At 28.4% G+C, this 23017-nt stretch overlaps 1 protein-coding gene across 1 annotated transcript in view; it reads left to right on the forward strand.

The window, feature by feature from the left end:
• The first annotated feature begins 11135 nt into the window (after positions 1-11135).
• The window catches only part of LOC129960839 (homeobox protein aristaless-like), a 221835-nt gene continuing 209953 nt past the window's right edge, over positions 11136-23017 (forward strand). The window contains exon 1 of the mRNA XM_056074509.1: positions 11136-11247. Coding sequence (XP_055930484.1) covers positions 11196-11247 — 52 coding nt within the window. The 5' untranslated portion in view covers positions 11136-11195. The remainder of the gene's footprint in view (positions 11248-23017) is intronic.

A 23017-nucleotide genomic window follows, 5' to 3' on the forward strand; every position in this document is an offset into this window, starting at 1 on the left:
ATCTTCGTCTAAACCAATAGAATAGGTTCAGAACAGAAGAAACAATGCGGAGTGTGAGGTTTTGAAAAAATAGTTTGTGTTATGAAGAACTTCAAATTTGTTACTGCCAAGCAAAGCCATTTTTCTTTCAAAAAACAATATTCTTTTCTAAATATTTTATTGCGAGGACGCAAGGCGACATTTTCATCTGGAACATTCAAAGTTGTAATTATCAGATTCATTTTGGTTTTGGAAATCCGTATACGAGTAAAAATAAATAAATTTTAAAACAAGTTAATTCGTATCATTGAAATTTGCTGCATTATTACAGCCTGTTCAATCAGTGCATGACAATTCCATTAATGACGAAGCAGGAGTTGAAACTTTCATAGGTTTTATTTTCACACATATATGGACACGAACATTTCTAAGCTACCACACAAGCACATCACAACACAAAGACGAGAGAGAGAGAGTACATGTCGCCGCGTCGTCGTCTCGAATACATCTGGTTAGGAGAACAGAATTTTCACTATTCTCCACCGGAGGGAATCAAAACTCTAACACAGCCCATAAACTATTTTTTCTTTAATTTTTTTTTCAGTGGACTTACTTGTCTGTCAAAATGAAGAGTAAGTGGAAAAAAGATGCAATGCGCATGGAATTCATGGAATCAGCTTTAAATATCAGTTTCATTGGAGCTATTCAAAATTGGGCATTTTGTTTTAGGAAATTCCGCACAGTAAAAAATTGAAAAATTCCGTAAAATTTTTATGAAAGACTTTAAATCTAAAATCATTTCTTAGGAAAATAACATATTTAATTTTCAATTAAACAAGTCATATAATTAATCATGATATGAAGAGAGATTAGTTATTAATGCTTAATTCATTTGTTAACAATGGATCTATAAACAGTATTTGTTTCCAGATTCAGAAATGATCAAGATGCTGTTATGAATTTGCAAGGTTTTCAATGTCAAAAGTTAAAAATTTTTTTATTATCTTACCAGGCGTATAAAAAGGCAAATTCATTATTAAATGCATTTTGCTTTCTTTCTTTCTCTCTTTTTTTTTTTGTCTCTCTTCATCTAAATATTTTTAATGAAGGAAAATATTCCATTTCCAAACGATTATGCATATATCCGACGTCACTCGCTCATACTTCTATCCAAAACGTCTTGTTAGCATCTGAATAAAATAAGACCACACCCAACATTTAAAAAACAATCCGAAGCATTTCCCTTCTTTAACCCTTAAACAGAAAGAGAAATAATCTTCTTAAAAATTGAATGGTGAGTTTATAAAATGACCAACTGCAAATACAAATTAGTGAACCTAAAACAGTGATTTCCTTTCCACTTTTTCTCTGCAGATTGGACGTGAGAAAAAACACACATTCAAAACCAGCATCATAATAGTAAACCAAAACAAATGCTTAATGGTTAGGTTCCCTCTACTTGTAGTAGAAACATACCCAGAGAAAGGTACTCGGCCAATAGTAGTAGAAAACGTATGATTTACTTCACGGAACATTAGTTTTGCAAATCTACTTTCAGCAGAAGATCTTTCATTGAAAAGCAGCCTTCTTTTCACGATACATCTACGAACCGAAAGCAAGGAATTTATTTATAAATTTTGAGACATTTATAAATATGGGAATAACCTTGCAATATTTAAACATTTTTTTTTCCCATATGTGGTGACAAAGATTATCTTTTTGAAAGGATGTTTGTTTAAATCAAGTTGAAGCACCACTGCTTTCTAATTCCAAGGTTGCAATGGAAGGCTTTCAGTTTGAATCTGTAATCTTTTTGTCATTTCATTTAAAAAAAATATGGTTTCTTCTTCTTTTTTTAAAAAATTGTATATCCATTTTTAAATTCCTAGAAATTTATTTTCTTATCTGAAGTTTCATTGTTTTGAACCCACACAAGTTATTTTGTTTATACAATTCTAAATAATTTCCAAATCCGTCGAAATTTCAACGATAAATGTTCATTCCCTTTTTAAACAAGCGACAGTAACTTAAAATACGTCAGAATACACTTCTTGTACATTATTGTGAGAATTTTATCATTTGCCTGTCCTAACGACTCTATGAAGTGCGGAGTCGGCAAATAGCGGAGTCAATTCCACCAGTATTCAGAAAACAAAAGTGATTCAGATGGCCATCTGGAACTGAAACATTTCTTTGAAAAGGTCAGAAAGATTCATTTTGCTAACTTCATTTTTATTAATTTATATGTAATTTCCTTTTATTTCCTATTTTCCTGCGCTATTTAATTAGATCCTTCATAATAAATCTTAGCTGTACTCTATAATTAATTTTTCAGTTCCATTTTATGTCTTATTTTTAATTCTTTCTCTCGAAAGAGGGATTCATCAAGCAGTACGTATTAAAGTTTTAAATAATAACGAATAACTTCTTACTTATTTATTGCTGACATCACGCTTGTAGTTAAACATTCACTATAAGCTTATTTTCTTTTTCGCTTCAAACTTTCATGGAAGTAATATGTCTGCACTGTCTATATAGAATTCTTTGCAGATCCTAATCATAATTTCAGAGAAAAAAGATGTTGAAATAAAAGAAATTTATGAATTAAAATAATGAAAATTAGCAACTCAGACAGCCATATATCTAGCATATCTAGTGTGCCATACTAGTTTTGGAGGATAAACGCTGTTTTTGCAAGAGAAAAAAGACGCGATATCAGAGAAAAATGAAAGACATTGCGAAGTTATTTAGTATGTAGATGGCTATAACGTCCACTGACTCTGTTTACTGCGAATTAACTCCATTTTTTTCGTCTGATTGTCTTCCATATGTCCTGCAGATTGAGAACAACTGCATATTGCATATTTGACGAAGCTGGTAGAAGCTAAAGAAATCCTGATTTACTGTAACAATGGAACTTTTGATTGGATGTGCTGCAAAATGACTGCGATATTCAAACAAATGCAAACTGAAGAATTCAAGTAAAAATTGGAGGGAAAATGAAGCATGTTTTCATAGGAAGGTTTCTGGAAATAGAAGGTAAGTTGTTATGTTTGACTAACATTTTGTTTTGAAGTCACAAACATTTTATTTTGGTAGGACCTAATTAACAAAATCTTGGTCAAATGGGGAAAAGACACACAGGCCAGTAGCCATCTCCGAGTTTTTATACCACATCAGCGTCAGGACATTTACTCTTCTAGAGCCGGCGTCCTAGCATAGGTATAGAGCATCTTCCCCGTGATCTGGGCGTCATAGGTTCGAGTCTCGGTTCGGGCATGGTTGTTCTTCATCTACTCTATCTGTGAGATGTATGAATGTGCCCTCCTGTAAAAAGGGGTTATGCAAACGAATGTGATGCGTGAGTAGCTAAGATGTACTCTAGACCCTAGTTGGCGCTACTAAAACAAGAGACGCTCCCTTGGCTTAAAATCGCTGACTTCGTCTGCGAACTTGTCCATGGCAAGTGCGATTAGAAACAACAACAACTACTCTCCTAGAATTTACCGTGTTCCAGATGCGCATATATGTCTGGTCATCATCAGAATCGGATCCCGAGCTATTAAAGGATTTCGAAGCGGAGATCCCTGCCATCAGATTATCGTTATCCCAACAAGACTGGGCGTAAAATATCTTAAAATTAGTCTGATTAGACGGTGTTACTATTTGGCATTAAATTATGTTCATTAACAGAAAGGATCTTAAACGTCAAAAAATTTGACATTGAGATCATAATGAATTTCTAAATTTTAGACCTTTTAAAATACATAAAAATGATTTTCGAAATTATGTCAGTGTATTAACTACATAAATAAAATAATCCAGAAAGAGAGATGGATGAAATAAATATGTGGTCACATTAACAAACTTTTGGATCGCTATAAGTATCAAATTTGGGAAGAAGTCCATCAATTAGAAATCTATCTGCCCGTTCTTTCGCTTGCTTTTGAACACACTGACTCAAAAACACTTTTTAGATCATGATAATGAAATCTGAAATGCAGGCTTTTCATTGTAATACGTAGTAATACTAAATTGTAAATACGTAGAAAACTTTTTAATCAAATGAGTCAATGGGAAATCAGTTTCTGGGTTAGCGAAATTGAAATGTGAATGAATATCGCAACTTTTTGAGAGATTTCAAAAACCAGAATCACATAAAATTGATAATGGATTTGATTTTAAGTCCATTAAAAGTAATGCTCATACCTATAACGATTCTTCTCACTCTTTTGTGACAATGAACATAAAATTCACGATATGTATGAGAAAAATCAGAGGGAGAATATTCCAACTTATACTTTGACATTTGGATGGCTAAATTAATTACGTATCTGAATGGGCTTCTGGCCGGAACAGAAAATTTTATTACTTCCGTGGAGGATCCTTCAAGAAAAGACGGGTTATTTGATGGAAATTATTGAAACTATTAGTTAGTTATCACCTAATGTTCATTGAAGAATATAATAATTTACACATTTTACTTTTTTGTTGTCATATCGCAGTGTTTTCACAAAAAAAGCGACTTCAGGCACGGTTATTCCAGTTGAAAATAATACGATTTTTTAGCAGATGGAAATGAAATGTAAATATATGAATTTTGGTAAAATTTCAAAAATTTGGTAATTTACTAATTTTTCCTGCAGTTGTTCCTGTAATTATTTCAAGTCTATTAAACGTGATATACATTCATATAAAAGACTGTTGAAAATCTGTAATGTGTCAGAGTAGGAATAGCAAATTTGAAATAGTATAAAATAGTAAATTGCTATTTTAAGCTATTTTATATATATATTTTATTGGTCTCAACTATTTTAATTAATCTAGTCAGTTTAAGACGTTTTCAGCTAACTTTTAAGAGATTTAGATTACAAAAATTCCAGTTACTCTAGTTCCCTATTTTCTTCTTTATAGAATGTAATTTTGATTTGTTAATTGATTGATGGGAATTTGGGACTTTTAGCTACAAAATTGCTAAAGTCCCAACCCTTGCTAATCCTGCATTCATAAAAGTTCTATTTAAAAAATGTAAAAAATATATATAATTAGATTTTAAAGGAAAAAAGAGTTTTTGTTTATTTTCAATATTTTGCTAATGAGTTAGTTCCTTGAAATTGAAAGTTGTTGAACGTTCAAACTAATTTTATTCCAGAGAAAACATCGAATGGATTTTAGTTTATTTCTAAGAATTCCGTCATTTTTTAAATTACTAGCAAGAAAAGCATATTTCAGTCCTAGTGGAATGTAACGTTTCTGTAATGTGGGATTTTTTGATTCTCAATACACAACTTTAAATCCTAACCATAGGAAAAATACTGTGAGTGAGATTTAAATTTGTGTTTTTTGATACAATGTACAACAAGGAAATAGACAAATTTTAAAATATAGCCAGAACTGCCAGTTTATTTGCAGCAGCATTAAAAATTTCGGTAATTTTTCTCTTATGTCGGGAGGAGAGACTTGGGTATCTTGGAAAGAAATGTGCAGGTATTAGGGATTTTTATTCCTTCTCTTGGAGCTTGAGAAATTGCAATAGTCATTAGTTTTCTAGAGTGCGTGTTAGAAATAATTAAAGAAAAAAGTGGGAATTAGATCAGGAAATAAAAAAAAGCATTTTAAAATGAAGTAACATGGGCTGTTTTAAGATCAAAATTTGGAAATTAAGATTTAAAGATTTAAGATTTAATTAAGATTTAAACTAAATTAAGAGATATCATTACATATATAAAACTGAATGTCCATTTGTTTGTTTCAGCCTTATACAATTTCACACCCCTTGATAATTTTCAACTGGAATTTAATATTTCCCTTAGCACCTAGAAGAATAAATGGAATTATTAAAACGTCCTTATGCTTCTCTTCGGTAATGTAACGTGGAATGTAACGGTAAGAGAGTGAAAAGAGTTTTTTTTCGTCATAACTTCCGAACAATATTACCTTCAAACATTAATTTCACACCATCTTAAAATTCAAATGATTAGCTTTATAGCAGTATTAATTTCATAACAGTATAATTTTTCAGATTTTTATTCAAATTTTAAAGTTAATTTAAATATAATTTCCATTGATTTCAATTTTTGTTCGTCTAAAAACTATAAGATTTACAAGTATGTGTATTTTGCCTTTTCTAACATATAAGTAGAACAAATAGTTGTGACCGGAGCCGTTAGTAGAAAGACTAGTTTTTTAATATTTTAATATAATTATTTACAAATAATTAATTTGACGATTAAAAAAAGTCGGATGTATGATGAAGCTCTGACCATCTGGTTGAAAAGTATCTATGCTGCAATTCATGATGCTTCAACACTAACTAACAAATTCAACTTTTTACATAAGCTATAGTACATAAGCTATGCCAAACGTTTGAAGGTTATTTTATCGGAATTAGCCGGGCTTGCATTTTAACATTTTAATTAGTGGATATTCTAAAGGTATACTGCTAATATACCCAAACTCATCTCAAACAGAATCAGGAATTAGTATGTGAAATTAAAATGAGTTTGAAATAGAGGAGAGTGAAGGATTTCTCTCCTCAAAATGAGTCTTGTGATAAGTTTAGTAATGATTTTTCAATCTCCAATTTGCAATATTCACGAAATGCAATCATTGAATGTAAAGTGAGATCAGTTCTTTTATGAAGTTCTTAAAGTGAGATTAGTTCTTTATCTTCTTATCTAAATTGTTTACTTAAAAAAAGTCAATTTTCTAAACAGTTCATTGCGCGATATTACCTTGAAGGTGGGTAATTCTGGTCATAGAAACAAGGAATACTGCATATGTTGCTTTGGTCTGAAATTTTGTAAATAAGGAATAAAAGCATTGCTTCTTATAAACTATATAAATATAAATGTAAATATTAATTCATTTTTTCTAAAATTTGCATATTTTACTAAAATAAACAACAAATATTGAAGTAATGAACATTATTTAATGAATCTAAGATAATGTACAGCTTTCACATACCAAACGAATTTTACATAGCTTCCACACCTGCAACAATCTTTATTATTTACACCAAAGCAAACTGAGTAACTAAATGAATTACCATCTTTGTAATTTTTAAAGATTAGATGCCTGTATTATTGAAAGCCCAAAACATTGTGGTGTTATTTACACGGATGTTAAGGTACAGAACTGTTTCGACCCTTTTTGCCTCAATGCTTTCACAAGATTTTGCGCTGTTGTTAGTTGTTTTCGCCTGCGTTGTAGATTTGTTTTTCGATTAATTCGTATTTTTCATGAATTGCTTATAAAATTTAAAGTTTTTTTGATTTCTTCTTAATTAAAATCATCGATACGGTTTATGCTTGTCGGTTTCGTTTTATTTAATGACACGTGCAGTGTGTTTAAAAAATAATGTCAACCGATCCAAATCGGCTATTTGTGTCGATTTATTGAAATCAGTTTGAACTAACGTTTGGATGCCCATAAAATAGCCTGGGTTGCTTCAGAATATGTTATTTTCCTTGGGAAATCGAGAAAACTGGCTTCCTTCTAAAGTAATTTTCCAAAAGATTAGATTGTAGATTCCCCCCCCCCTCCTTTTTTTTCATTTCAGGTGGATTCAGGGATTTCAAAAGATCCCTCTATTTCCTTGATTTTTCACCTTCCATGTACAATAGTTTCAATAGCTGTTTTTAGTTGCACCTGGTTCCAATCTCCATTATTAGCATAATTTCGAGGGATCTTCTTCTTGCGTACAGCCGACCACCCCGCCACCACTGAACGTAGCAGTATCGACAGGATTTGTTGTGGCCGACTGCTATCTTGAGTATTGTCCATCCTTGCATTGACCGATTTGTCAAACTGACATTCTCCTCGAGGTAATTGGCCACAAAGTGGTCAATTATTGTCCTTCTTACTTATCTACAAACTCTCAAATATTTGGTAAAAAACTGACAATTTTTGACATCATGTCCTTCAGAGTTTTAAGATTACCTGGTACCATCAGTACTGTACTTCAGTCATTATTTATAATTTTCAGATTTTTTTCTTAACTCCGAGATTTCAATACATTCCTTTAAATAGTGGTAAACAGTACCGATTCCTCCACAAATGCATTTATTGTCCTGCATTCTTCCAAATCTTTGGAAATATGCAGGAAATCTCCCATATCCTGATATAATTTGAATTATCAGTGGATGGTATCTTCTTATTTTTATTTCTGGATTAGGAATAAAATCGAAAGTTACTCTTCCGTTTTTGGACATATACCATCTGTCAAACCATTGCAGCTTTATTTCTTCTCTTAATTCCCATTTTAAGACACCATTTGATTTGGGGACAACCATATCAACACCCTCTTTCTGTTCCGCCAACTTTGCATATTGATCCGCCTTTTCATTACCATATATCCCAATATGGGCCTTAACCCAACTCAACTCTATCCACTTGTTAGTTTTTACACTTTTTATCTTTTCTTTTATCGTCCATATTTCCTTATTACAATTTTGAGAAGTTTGTATTGAATTTCGAGGCATCTATAAAATAAACAAAGTATTTTTTCGGTAAAGGATTTTTTAGTATGAGCTAATAACTTGCACCATTTGAGCGGTATTGCCATACACAAAATTTATTTATTCAACAAGTATTGCTTCAATTAAAGTTCTCTAAATTTGCTCAAAAAATGGCCTACTCTATTGAAAAACGCTATGTTTTGCAATATTTGCAGATAGAAGGTGTTTTTATTGTTTACAAAAAGGGTCTTAAGTTAAAAACTGGAGACTCGAAATTATTAGGTAAATGTCAATTCCTTTCAACAACTGAGAATGTTCTAATATAAACGAGAAATTATGTGAGGAGGTTATTCTTCCTTCCACCATGTAAGGAGGTGGTCCAAAACCATTTCCCGCTCTTTCTACTACCAAAAATAGCTGTGCGTGGAATTCCTACTGCACACTATTATGCCGTCCTCTCTTGCACGTTGCACAGCCATGTAACTATTATTGTTGATGTAAAAGCCTACAGCAAACACTGTTAATAAAATGAATGACTATATTTCGTCTTTCAAATGAATTCATCTCGTTTCCTTCATCCTCACATGTTGTGGTATTGTTAGGTTTACAAAATCGTCTGGCTCATTGTTACACCCATTTGCTTCCATAATACTGATGGAAATTATGAATACCAAAATGAAGGAGCTAGAAAATCAGTGGAAAAGTGGTAGTAAATAACTATTAGTAAATAATTATGTTTTTGTCATTAGAGACTGGTTTTTCTGACTACTTTGAAAGTACGCTCAAATTTAAAATTCCACAAACGATTTCTTTGAATAATTGATTTTATTACATTTTTTATTCGTTGTTGACAGAACCATAACCCATAGATTCTTAACAGTGACCAAAACAGCGCCTTTTATAAAATATTGAACTTTCGGATGTGGGAAACTTATTTAATTTAAATCATTCTAATGTAAAGTAAAATCGTAGTTGTTCTAATTTTTGAAAAAGAAAATTATATTATTCTATTTATGGAATGCGATAAACATTTTAATAAAGATATTTATCACGATAAATGATAAATGATGATTATTTTGATGTAATAAGTGTCTGCTATATCTTCTAAAAAAATCTGTCTCTCTATGTGTTGCGAATATTTTTCTAATACAGCAATTTATCTTTCAATTCATTATCAATATTAAATGATATAATAATTTGTATATTTTTAATTGTAATAAGGTAAATAAATCTTTTTAATTGTAGGTAAGGATAAATTTTTAAAGAAAATTCGATTTTATTCATTTGTTTGCATTCTTATTTTGCTCTAAACATCCACCATCTCATCTGCAAAATGCATTTGGTGCATTATAGTTTGATAACTTTTTGAGCTTTGGTATATAAAATTAAATGGTTATAAAATATTAAATTTGTAAATAAAAGTTAACAAAATTAAAGTTAAGTTTATAAATTAATAATTACGCATCAGAAACTACATTTCAAAAGCAAATTTTAAAAAGTTGGAAATAAATTAGCTTTATATCTATTTTGTAAGCAACTTAAATATCTCTAGAGGAATAATATTTCAATTAATTTAATAAATTACTATATGTTTATTTCTATTCTTTAAAAAATAATTTTTTTTCTCTAAGCTTCTTTCTATAGAAAAGAGAATAATTATTTCTCTATTATATTTGTTTGTTTGTTGTTTGTTTCTTATGGCACTTGCCACTGACAAGCCCACTGTTACGAAGACAGCGATTTAAGCCTGAGGGGGACGTCTCTTATTTTTTATAGCAGCGCCAACCAGGGCCAAGAGTACAACTTTGCTACTCACGCATCACTCATTCGCTTGCACAACCCCTTTTTACAGGAGGGCACATTCACACATCTCACAGATAGAACAACAGAAGAACAACCATGCCCAAACCGGGACTCGAACCCGGGACGCCCAGATCACGGGGAAGACGCGCTACCCCTATGCCATGACGCCGGCATTATGTTTTATATTAACATATAAAATACTATCTTGCAAGAACTCTTCAAAAGATATACAAAAATCATATTTGCTAAGGATTTCTAAGCTAAAGAGCCCGATTCAAAGTAGATTCGAAAAAGTTGCTTGTTGCTTGATTCTGTCTGTCCTATTTTTCAATATTTCCAACTAAAACTTGTAAATAAATTCATCCCAATTTTAAAGATTTTCTTGAAATTCACCGAAAAACTTTTATGATTTATTTCTTTTCTTTGCGTTTTCTTTTCTTTTCTTTATATTAACTGTTATGGTTTTGTGTGTGAGTATGTGTGTTTATTTCTAAATGTTGAAGTGCCAACAAAATTTTGAGCACGAGAAGAGGAAAGAATATTTTATCTCCACCTCAGCATCTTAAAGAAGAGTAGGAATGTAAACTATTAAAAAAAAAAATCAATTTCAAGGATTATAGATACAAGTTAGAAAACAATATAAACATCTTTAATGTTAATTTCCTAAAATGATTCAATCCCCTGAAAGTTTATTATTCCTTGAATCACTGTTGAATGTTCAATCAAACGAAGTTCGCGAAGAGAACTTCGTCTTGGAGAAAAGAATCGTCTGCCGAGAGAGATAGTTATCTTTGGGAGGTAAGGAGGTCACGTGCTTGAGGGAGGAGCATATGGAAGGAGGGCGCTACGATCGTACTCGAAAGCGGCGCGTGCGATAGATTTGAAATGAGGGTCCAATCTTGAAAGTTTCTGACCACTGATCATGCAGATGAGTGGACAGCGGTCATTCGCGTCATGGAACATCAGCTGAGGTCGAACGCAAGTTGTGTCAGTCTAGGATATCAAGGTAAGATCCTTACCAATTACGTATGTTGGGAAGGGAAGAATGAAAGGAAAAGGAAGAAAAAAAAAGTTTCGTTTTTGCTTTTTCTTCCTTTTCAAAACGACATTTCTTTCTTCAGTTTTATTTCGGAGAATTGTGTTTGCTTTTAAAGCCACGTGTTTGAAATCTTTTGCTGTACTGATTAACATTTTAGTTAATACTTTAGAAGATTAAAATTTTTAAACGAATATTGGAGGTATGAAGTTTAATTTTGACGGAGGCAAATTGTGACATGAAATAGAAAAAAAAAAATTTAAAAAAATCTTTTAATGAATAAGCAATAAACAACAGAAAAAAAAAATCTGATCTATAATTTTTACTCTCGCCTTCCAAGGTTTCAGAGAGAAATTATTGAAAGCAGTTGAAACTTTTATTGCACGCGGTAGTGACAATGTCGCAATACATTTTTTTAAAATTTACAATTAAGCCACTAAAAATATAGAAGGACAGCTGAAAAGATCTTCAGTTTTTAAAAATATGTTCTTAATTTTTAATTTCCATTTTTTTTTAAAATTATTATAAAGTGGAAAAAAGAAATATAATTGTCTGTAATGATATTGGAATTATAATTTTAGTTTTGAGCTAAATATAAGTTATTAACTAATGTCTAAATAATACATATTTCTTTGATTCCTCACAATATTTTAGGTTTCCATTGTATAAAAATATTTTGTCATGCACATCCAGAAATCTCTGATACATGTAGAGAATATTTTACTCTTATATTTTTAATTAATTTTAATTTAATGGTTACAAGTAAGTGTATGTCATTTTTCTTAAAAAATTCTTTTCAGATATATGACTTAATGAATAGATATTATTATTATGTGACTATCATCATGGCCAATTTTAATATCTATCTTGTTTAACTAAAATTTTCAAGTGCCTTCTTTCTTAATAAATCATCCAAACTCTTTTGATACAAGTGAAAAATATTTTGAACTAGAATTTTTTAAAGCTATTACTCTTGTTTTGTTGCATAGTTGTTTCCTCTGCTTATATTTGTCATTCATATTTCTGGACTGACATGGAATTCTTTTGCAGAGGTATCAATAATTCAATTTAAATCAAAATGGCCCCGAATATTTTAAATCGTTCCATGCGTTTTACTTCTTAAATATAAATATTTGATTAATCAATAATTTTTTTGCAACTTGTGAATATATTTGTTTTATTTATTTACTAGCTCTATTTTTGTACTCTAATAAATTCTATCTTTATATTAAAGTAGCATGAGGATAACAAAATAATCATCAGCTTTTTGATTTGCAACTCTGTTTTGTATAAATTGAAGTTCAGTAGAAATCATTTAAAAATCATTATGGTTTGGATATATAAAAAATGATTTATGGATAAACAAATTTTTGACTTAATTTCGGTAATGAACGAAACACAATTTATGAGTAAATTATCTGATATAACTGTAAGAAGAAGAAGAAACATTTATAGGTAACATTATTGTTTCATAAAATATTCTAGTGTTATATTATTTCTCTTTTTCTGATAAATAATTAAAGATTAGATGATCATTGATTTTTTTATATATGAGAAAAAACATTTTAAAGCACAAAAATTAAATGCAATTCGGCAATAAAAGAACATATTTAATTAGAAATTATTGTTATTAAAAATTATTGAGATTCCTGTAATGATCCGAATATATAACGTTTCATATTTTCTCTTGCTAAATTATTCATCAACTTCATGAATTTATAAAATTCTAAGACACTGATTTTGACTAATTCTCTTTTAACAGCCCTTTAATGATACATATTGTTCTAAGGTAACCCATTCTGTTTTGTTTTTAGGCTACTAAGATAAAAAAAATAATACAGTTTATCTTTCAAATATGATTGTCATGATTTTTTTCTTTATTTTCCAGACGAAAGTTATGTATTAATTTATTAAACGTAGCAGCTATAAAATGAATCTGACGATAAAAAATAGTATTATTTTTCTTGTGTTGATTTTTGATCTGTAAATTTTCCGAAGCTAACAAATTTGAAGCACTCAGAATATCAAAGAACCGATTGCATTTAATTAAATTATTTCGAAAAAGTCTTAATTTGTTTGTAAAGTCAGATTATAAGTTTGCTTGTTGAAATGCTTTGAGGGATATATTAATTCAGTAATTTGTCTGTCACTTTATAAGATTTCAAAACATGCAAAAATTATTTATTGTTTCGTATTTAATCATTAAAAAACTTATATTTGTCAGTGCTCTCAGTATTACAGCGTTTAAATTCAACTCATAATTCAAATAAAAATTTAGTGCATACTGATACTTTATCTGAAAATGCGAGACATAATAAATTGTCTACGTAGCAAATAGACCGCAAATGTTCGGAGACTTATGGATAGCATAGTATTCCGTCCGTGACAGAGTAATAAAATAATTCTGTTCATCATTCTTTTCAACATAGTAATAAAATAATTCTGTTCATTTCTGTTCATCATTCTTTTCAACATAGTAATAAAATAATTCTCCGATAAAGATTTATATGTACACTACATTATTTTGTAAAATGTTTTCCTATTTTCCTGAAAACATTCATGCTTTTTAAAGTAATAATAAAGTTTTCTATAAAATTTAGAGAATTTAAAAGGTCTGTGACAATCTCGTTTTTCTTCCCTTATAATGAAACAATTATTAATATGCAATTCTAATAATAAATTCAAAAAGTTTGTTTTCTCGAATGAAGTTTTTCTATAATAGTACAAATAATATCAGGAAAATGTGAAGAATGCATATCCGATGAGTGACGAATATTATATTTTCAGTTTTATTTTTATTTGCGATTTTAAGAAAGTCACTTGCTTTATCTTTTTCCGCCCATATACATTGCATATAAACGATGGAAAATTTGTTTAATGTTATTGTTATAAAGATTAAAATGCGTTTTTTTTTTCCAAAATAGAAAAGGAAAATTTCTAACAGTGCAAGAGTAATAAGATAACAGAAAACATAGCATATAATTAAATTTAAAATTGAACAGTATTCGACTTTTATGAATGAAGGTTTAGAAATCTGTCTTAATGCTTTTTGTGAAATGTTTGATTTTTATTATGAAGAGGTGAGGTAATTGTTAAAATATTTTAAAAATTAAATGTATGATATTTAGTTATGCATTCATTCTTCATTATCATCCGTCCTTTTCATAAAATTTTTATAAATCGGTGAAACTCTTGAAAATATAACAATCGATTACATTTCAGTGACACATACTTCTCTGACATTGATTGAAATCTTAGAATCAGCAAAAATATTTAAAGCAAAAACTTTTCGTTTAGAAAATATATCAAATGTTTTTATTTTGAAATAATCATTGCACAAATCGGTACAAAAATATTTCAAAACTCCACACTTGACAAACAAAATTAAAAAAAAAAAATTCTTTAATTAAATATACATGTGAAGTTTAATTAAAATATCCGGATATGTAAAAATTATCAATAAGTAGCCTTAAAATAATATCCAATTTTTTAAAATTTTTATTTTAAAAATATGTATCTAAGATAACGGAAGACAAAAAAAAAAAAAAAAAAAAATGTGTAAAAATACTTATAAAAATGCACGCTTGATTATTAATTTTAATTCTTGTAAGCAATTTCAGAGCTGCTTATAATTTTAAAATAGCTATTATTTTTAAATAATTTATCTTTTAAATTGATAATGGAACTCAGAAATATAGTTAATAGGAAAAAATCCTTTTAGGAAATTGGATCAGAAATATAAAATTTCTAACTAATTTTTTGTTGTATTGTTCTGCTTTTTAATTGAATTATACATTTAAGGATATTATGCTGTTATATCTTTTGATATGTTTGTGAATTTGTTATTATATAGTTTCTAACAGAGTACTAACTCTAGATTTGTTTTTTCTTACATTTAAATTTTTCTGAATACTATAAAATTCAAGCATTTATACAACTTTGAATGCTTAAATTAAAGAATAGAATAATAAAAAAAATAGCTAGAGTGACAATCTCAAATAAAATTTCATTAATTAGTGTTCTTTATTTCGCAATTCTAATTCAAGTCACTCAGTTACATTCAGAGTACATACAGAATTTTTTTTTTTTTTTACAAAATTGTGTGAGATATAAAGATTTCTTCCAAATATTATTTCTTTCATTTTCATTTAACTGGGCACAATATGTTTTCTAGATTCTATATGTGTTTGAATATTTATCCTAAACCCTTTTATAAAAATGGAGATTTTAATGATCTGGTGATTTTGGGGATTTTTGATGGTGGCGATTTTTTGTCTAGCTTTTAATTAATTTTTTTCTAAGTTTTAGAAGTTTTTTAACATTTTCAATTACTGCAACCAAAATATCTCCCTAATTTTAGTTGCAGGAAATAGTTTAATTATATAATAATTTTCTAAGAAAATGTGACTATGAAATTATAAAACTGCCTAGGCATTCAAAAAAAAAATTCACAAGTTTAATTTTTGTCCAATTTGAAAAATTTTCAGGTTGTATAAAGTTTTTGTGAATAGCCTGTTTGCTAAGAAAAAAGGTTTTGTTAAAAGAACAAATTGTACATTTTAAGAAAAAATTAAATAATTTTTTTTCAAATAAAGGGCATTTTTATCATTTTTTTCAAACATTTTAAAAGCAAAAATGAAGCTTTCTTTTTACTTCATTTTTATAGTTTTGGAGGCAGTTTGTTAAAATATACCACATTTTAAAAATACTATTTTAGTAGGTATTCGTTTACCTTAAATATCTGAATATTTCATTTGTTTAATTCACATAGTTTCTCATACATTTAAATTATTCTAGTGTTTTTTTACTAAAAAATAAAGTTTAATTTTCATTTATTAATTTTATCAACCACTGATATGATGTATAAGTTCTATATTTAAGGAATAACACACAATACATTCACAAATCCATAAAACATCATTATTTTGATCATGTCGCATTCTTCCTCTCTTATTTTCGTTTGAAATTTAAGAATTTGGCTTGATTTTTACAGTAATGAAATATAAAAGATAGAAATTATTAAAATTGATAATTTTTGCCATATTTTCATTTTTTTGGCCTAAAATATATAGAGTTATAACTATATAATATTTATATAATAGTTTAAATAGCACTTATAACGTTAGAAAAGTTATTAAGATCCCATATTTTCTTTAAACAAATTAAAGAAAAAAAAATTGGGAATACATTTTTATTACAGGAAAATTGAATCAATCACGCGACGTCACAGTCACATTGCAAAGGGAACTAATCAGGTATGCCTACTTATATTTAACTGATTATTGTTTTCTTTTGCCCTCTGATGCCACGTGCCATGGATTCACAAGATGCAATCGATTTCAAAATTAATTTTGTGTCGCACAATTCACATGTATCACGTGAGTAAATCGATTCCATTATAAAGAATGATCAAAACTATGTTATTTAATCAAATAATAAAGTAAGCGATTAAAAAAGCTTAGAAAATGCATTTCTTTTACGAACTTGTCAAAACATTTATGGATAAATATTTTCTGCTTTATTACGGAACTGAAATTAAAGATATATTGAGAGAAAGGAAAAATAAATCGGAAAGAAAAAAAAAGGTTTTTTTTCAATAGATGAATACGGAATTTTCTGCTTTATTACGGAACTGAAATTAAAGATATATTGAGAGGAAAGAAAAATTAACCAGAAAGGGGGAAAAAATGGGGATAAAATGTTTTTTTTTTTTTTTCAATTGATGAATATAGTGTATGTCCATAGTTTACCGGTTTAGCTATAAATGGATATATGTGCATGCTACATGTGTGAAGGAATAAGCATCATAGAATAAAATTTTAATTTATATAAATGGTTTTAATTTCTTAATTGGCCTATAATTATCATTAAAACGAGATTATATGATAATTGAATTAAGTTAAGAAGCGAACACAGCATTCGTTGTAAAAATCAAATAATCTAGAATTAATTTGCAGATGTGCGAAGTTGATTTTAATTTGCAGATGTGCAGAGTTGATTTTTTTATGTTCTTTTTCCAAACCACCTGCGGCTAAGAGTTGTTTTGTGCCAGAGCGAATCAATGCAGCTGTCTCTTATAGCTACTATTACAGCTTGTTTTATTTAAGTTACGAGCGTCGGTTAAAAGCAAAACTGTGAAGTTAAAATAAATGATTTATTTTTAGTTTTGCTTAGTTAGTTTTAGTTGATGAAAATCAAGAGAAACGGCTGTTGATTTATCCTACAAAATGTATTTACTATTTAGTAGTGTTAAATTTCATTAAATTTATTCTTCTCCGACTTTCATAAAATATTTGAAAGCAATCGTGTCTGTCTCTGAAAGACTCCTAATCTAATTGATTGGTTTTACAGTAAAATCAAAGTGTATTAATAGTTTAAATTTTACGCATTTTTCATTCGGCATTATTGCATTATAAGATTTTGAGGTAGTAGAAGCCGCAGAGCTTTGAAGAAACTTTCATCGTTTGAAGATTACCCCTTTAAAATCGTATTCTGCTAACACTCTTTGAATCATCCTACTAATCCTTAGAGTAATAATGACGCTTATGTACGTCAGTAATGATCGAAACTAAACAAAGTAATGTCAGATATATGTATTCTTTATATATGTATACATATTTGGTTAAAAAGAACTTATACCGAAGAGATCATCATGACATAAACATTAAAACAACAATTTAAGTGAAATGTTGAAATTTCTTTTACATTTTTCAATAACTTTTTTTAATTCCTCCTCGTCTGAAACGTATTCTGTGTCAAAATTCTAAAAATATGTCAAACCATTAATTTTTTACGAAAGCAAATTGAAACAAATTATTTTGATTTAGTTGAATTAAGTATATGTTTACATTTTAATGAAGTGCTATGTATTTGCAAGTAATGTATCAGCGAATCAAAATATTGTTTGTAGGTTTTGTCAGATTGAATATCACTTCTTTAAGAATTTCAAAATCTTCTTTTTGTGCTTGAAAATATTGATGAAATTATTTAAAAAATTAATATTACTTGCGAGGTTTGTCAGTGATTCCTCATATATATGCAATGGTTCCTTTTTTTTTGTTTCCATTTAATCTGTTTGCGAGTATTTGTTCCAAATTCCTTTGGATTAATCTGAAAAAAAAAAATGTAATTTTTGAATTTTTGAGTGATAACATTGCATTTCTTAGTAAGTGATTGTTGTAAATCAAATTTTCATACATGACGTGTTCCATAAGCCAAAAGATTTTTTTATGAAAATCTAAATAATTCTTTGCATTTGACGGAAATCCCAAATCAACAGTGAAAATCTACTAATGACACAATTAACGACATGCAAGTTTTCGTTGAAAAATTTTAATATTTTAATTGTTGTTAAACTTAAATTGTTTTAATATTTCAATAATTGTTTAAACAAATGAGAAAGCCAAAACAAGTGAAGTAATCCGAATATTTTTCACCATATGTGATCGGTTTGGACAGATTTAATTGGAAGATTAAGTTCTCATCCAGCCAGTACATTGAAATTCTCTTCCATTCTTGCATTAAGTGCTTTTTTTCCTCCCTGCAGCTGTATGACAATAATCTATTAAAAAATTTGAATTATGAAATAATTTTTAACAATTCAATATTTTATTTCACTGTTTAATATCTGTAAGATTCAATATTTTATTCGATTCTGCTAGTTTTGCAAATCACACACAGACACTTTAAAATTCCCAGATATTATTAAAATAGCCCCCATTCTTCTTTCTTTTTTTACTATACTTCCAACTGTTTTAAAGTATAATTATTTGCATATAAGACCTTCCATTTGTTCAATATAATAGAATGTATCGTAACCACCGATAGTGTTTTGTTTGAAGGCCTATCGTTTTAAGTATCTGAAAATAATATTATAAATAAATGAACAAAATCTCCATGCCACAGCCTTTAACAATGAATTAAAAGCAAACATTTAAACATTTGGAAAAACAATGACAACTTTTGAAATCCAAGTTTTAAAATATTGCTGAATTATAATTAAAAAGATTTTTTTTTAAATTAGGGAAAATATTGATAACTAAATTATATGTACTTAAATTTCAAATAATGTTTAATCTACTGGATAAAATACACTCCATGTAGCCCAATTTAATAAATCCATAAGTCAAAATTGATATCATACTTAAAATGCATGCCAACAACATGTAAGGATCTCAAATGGTCACTTTCCCAAGCACTGACACATCGGTGCAGAGATTTTTTTACTTGCAAGAAAGATTTTAACTGCTAGTACATTCTACTACAATTAACATTGAAACTAATTTATCCGTATTTTATATGAAACAAATTAATCAATTAATATGACTAGAAACCAGCCGTTTGTACATTGTACTTACAAGTAACAATTTAATTATAGTACTTAAAGTAATATTTTAACCATACTTCCCGTACTTTATATGAAAAAAAAATTAAACGTGCATTCACAAAATAAAATATCAATAGAAAATAAAAATATATACTATAAAAATAAAATATAAAAAAATATTTTTTTCATATTTGGTAATATTTAGGTTATTGATTTGATTCAGATTATTACTGTTTGTTCGAAATCTATTCAAAATTCCAATTGAATTTTATAAAAATATTTTTGTTGTTTTTTCAATTATATATTCTACACTGGTTTTATGTATTCATCATTTATTATTTTCTTCCTATCTTTCAATTTAGAAGGGATAATATGATCATCAGGTAATCATCATTATAATTTTAAAATTTATCAATGTATTTTTATTATATAGTTTCCTTTACAGATTATCCATGCTACGTAGTGTCATTTTTTAGAGATTTATCGTAAAACAGCGATTGACTTCAATTTTTTTAAAAAAAACTCTTTACTTAGATCTTACACAACAAAAATAATATTTGTTAAAAAAATAATTTTACTTGTAAATTTTGAAAGTTTGTTGTTTTGATGTCGTCGAAATATTTCTTATTTCGGAAATTATTGGAAGAAAAGTAAACATATAGTGCTGTATACTTCGTTTTTTTCTGTATTTAATTCCTATAAAATTCTTTAAGAAAGAGGACCAGAAACAATTTCGTATAACGTTTAAAGGTGAGTTAATAAATTTAACGGTGGAAAAATCTTTCTCTAACTTTTTTTTCTTAACAGAGAGTTTGAAAGCACTATAGAATCGGGTCAACATTTTAAGAGAAAGCTAATATAGATTATACACATACAATTAAACATAGGCTATACACCTGTAAACAGAAATCGATGATTACTATGAATTCCAAAATTGAGAATATACTACCCTCCTTTTTTTAAAAGATCTAAAAAGTAGCATTAAAATCTATTTTAAGCTTAATATTCACATGATTAATATAGTATACATTAAAAATGTATTATGAAAAGAAAAAAAAAAGAATAATTGAGGATATGTCACTAAGAAAAATTTTTACGCGCACGATAGCAATTTCTACGTTATAAATTTGAGCATTCATTGTGTATAAATTGAAAAATAAATAAAAAACAAAGAGTTACTATTTTGTTGAATATACTTTTGCATTTAAAAAGGTTTGGAAATAATGTGTCACTAAGTCAACAAGAGTTCATGATGTTTTGCTCGATATTTTTGCCCACTCCTTTTGTAATATTTTTAAAGTGATCTTTGCTTTTAAAACCGAGTTTTTGATTCAGTTTCTTTAATTTAGACCTTTAATCTTAAATAACGTTGAGATCTGAAGATTGAAAATAGGATATGTAATTGCTTTCTGTAATTATGCGGCAACCATAAGAACGATCTTATTTTCAACCTCTGGATTGTTATTTTGCTGAAATATATAAATCGAATACAAACACAAATTTTGAAAGCTTTATTTAAATTATTCTTAAATACACTCTAACATTTAATTTCATCTATAATTTCACCGCTAAAAACTTAATTTCCTACTCCCGTTGCAGACAAATAACCTTATATAGGAAAGAATCCTCTTTCCCGATAAATTGCAGAAAAGGTATTAAGGAAAATATATTTTTCAATATATTTTAGAAATTTAACTTCTTAAGAAATGAGAACAAAAAAAAAAAAAAAAAATCGAAATACTGATAATTGTTTCGATTCTACAACTCATTTTGATTTCCGAAAATTTTATATTCATTTGAAAATCAACATCTTAAGACATATAAATGTTCTGTAGATTCATTTCAAAAAATGAACCATTAAATTTAATAATAAATCGCATAATCAACAGATATGTAGTCAATTTTATGCTATGACAATTTGAATTTTTTGCAAAAGCAATTCTAATGAATTATGCTTATTTTGTCATACTTTCTTAATGTGATACATAATGAAATGCTTTCCTAACAAGCTATACATAATGAAATTTTACTTTAAAATTAGATTTTTTTTTCACTTTTTTGATGAATCAAATCATAAAACAAATTTTGAATAAAAATAATTTCATAAGTTTAAGTTTTATAAGTTTTAAATTTAATAAGTTTTCTCATATACTCTCCAATAAAGGTCTTATTCTTGTCCCCCGTTTAAAATTGTGTCCCTTGGGTAAGGTCGCAAATGCCTTACATAGCACTGGCAAACAGTAATAACGAAATACAGATTTTTAGCGCGCGAATCTAGCATTTTTTATGAATCGATCGTGTGAATATTATTTTGGACTCTTTTTTTCCGACTGCATTGGCCAAAGTTTGACACGGAACTACAGTTGTAGTCACATATTGAATTTCATTGATTTAATTCATTGCGTTTGCATGTATGCGAGAGTACAGACCGAAAGGCGGTCAATGCTTAATTCATTTTGATTCAAAGTTTGACACTAATCTACATTTTAGATGCCAAACTTGTGTTCCAAATTTTATCAAATTAGCTCTTTGCGTTCGGAAATTATCGAGTTTACTTTAACTTACTTAACCCTTTATAGGGCCGTGGGAAGTATGCTTCTCACCAAATTTATCAATCTTTGCATGAAATTATGTAGGTTGGCATAAGTTCTGACAAATTTTTTTAGTAAGTCAGAAGCTTAGATGCTTCAGTTCTTTATCTCAGACAAAATGATGTGTCTTGATTTGTTACTTAATTATTAATTAACCAAATTAATTAATTAATCAAATTAAATTAATCTAATAAGCTAAATGAATCCCTTTTCTTATTCTAATTTTAAGCCTAAAAATAATTTAACATAATATGACTAGAAAAAAATGGCTTTTTAAAGGGTTAGACAGGCAGACTTCCTCTAGATGGATTTTGTTCAAAATTTGATAAAAGTCTACAAATTTAGTCTTAAGTTCATATACCTAATTTCATATATCCATCTCACAACGTTTGACTTATGTTCTAACTGCCAGACAAACTTCCTCAGAAAGGATTTTATTTCAAATTTGATAAAAAAAAATCTCCTAATTTAGTCCAAAATCCATATATAAAATTTATAAAATTTCATAGTGTTCACAGACCGACGGATAAGCGGACATAATGCAAAAAAAAAAAAAAAAAAAAAAAAAAAAATGTTTTTGGAACTCTGAACAGGGTGGTCTGAACCGTAGAGATTCGTCTGAGTCTCGAGTGTGAATGTTTTTAACGATTATGATACTTTCTCTATATTGCGAATACGAAAACTTATTAAAAATTCTGTGCGAATTCTTTTACGCACATCGATGTTTCAGGCGAATGAATTCTTTGACCAAATCATTATCAAAATTAAAAAGAAACTAAGCCGGGATTAAAAAATAAATATTTTGTGATACTGAAAAATTTTG

Source organism: Argiope bruennichi, chromosome X2, assembly GCF_947563725.1.
Source record: "Argiope bruennichi chromosome X2, qqArgBrue1.1, whole genome shotgun sequence".
NCBI classification, from domain to species: Eukaryota; Metazoa; Arthropoda; class Arachnida; order Araneae; family Araneidae; genus Argiope; species Argiope bruennichi.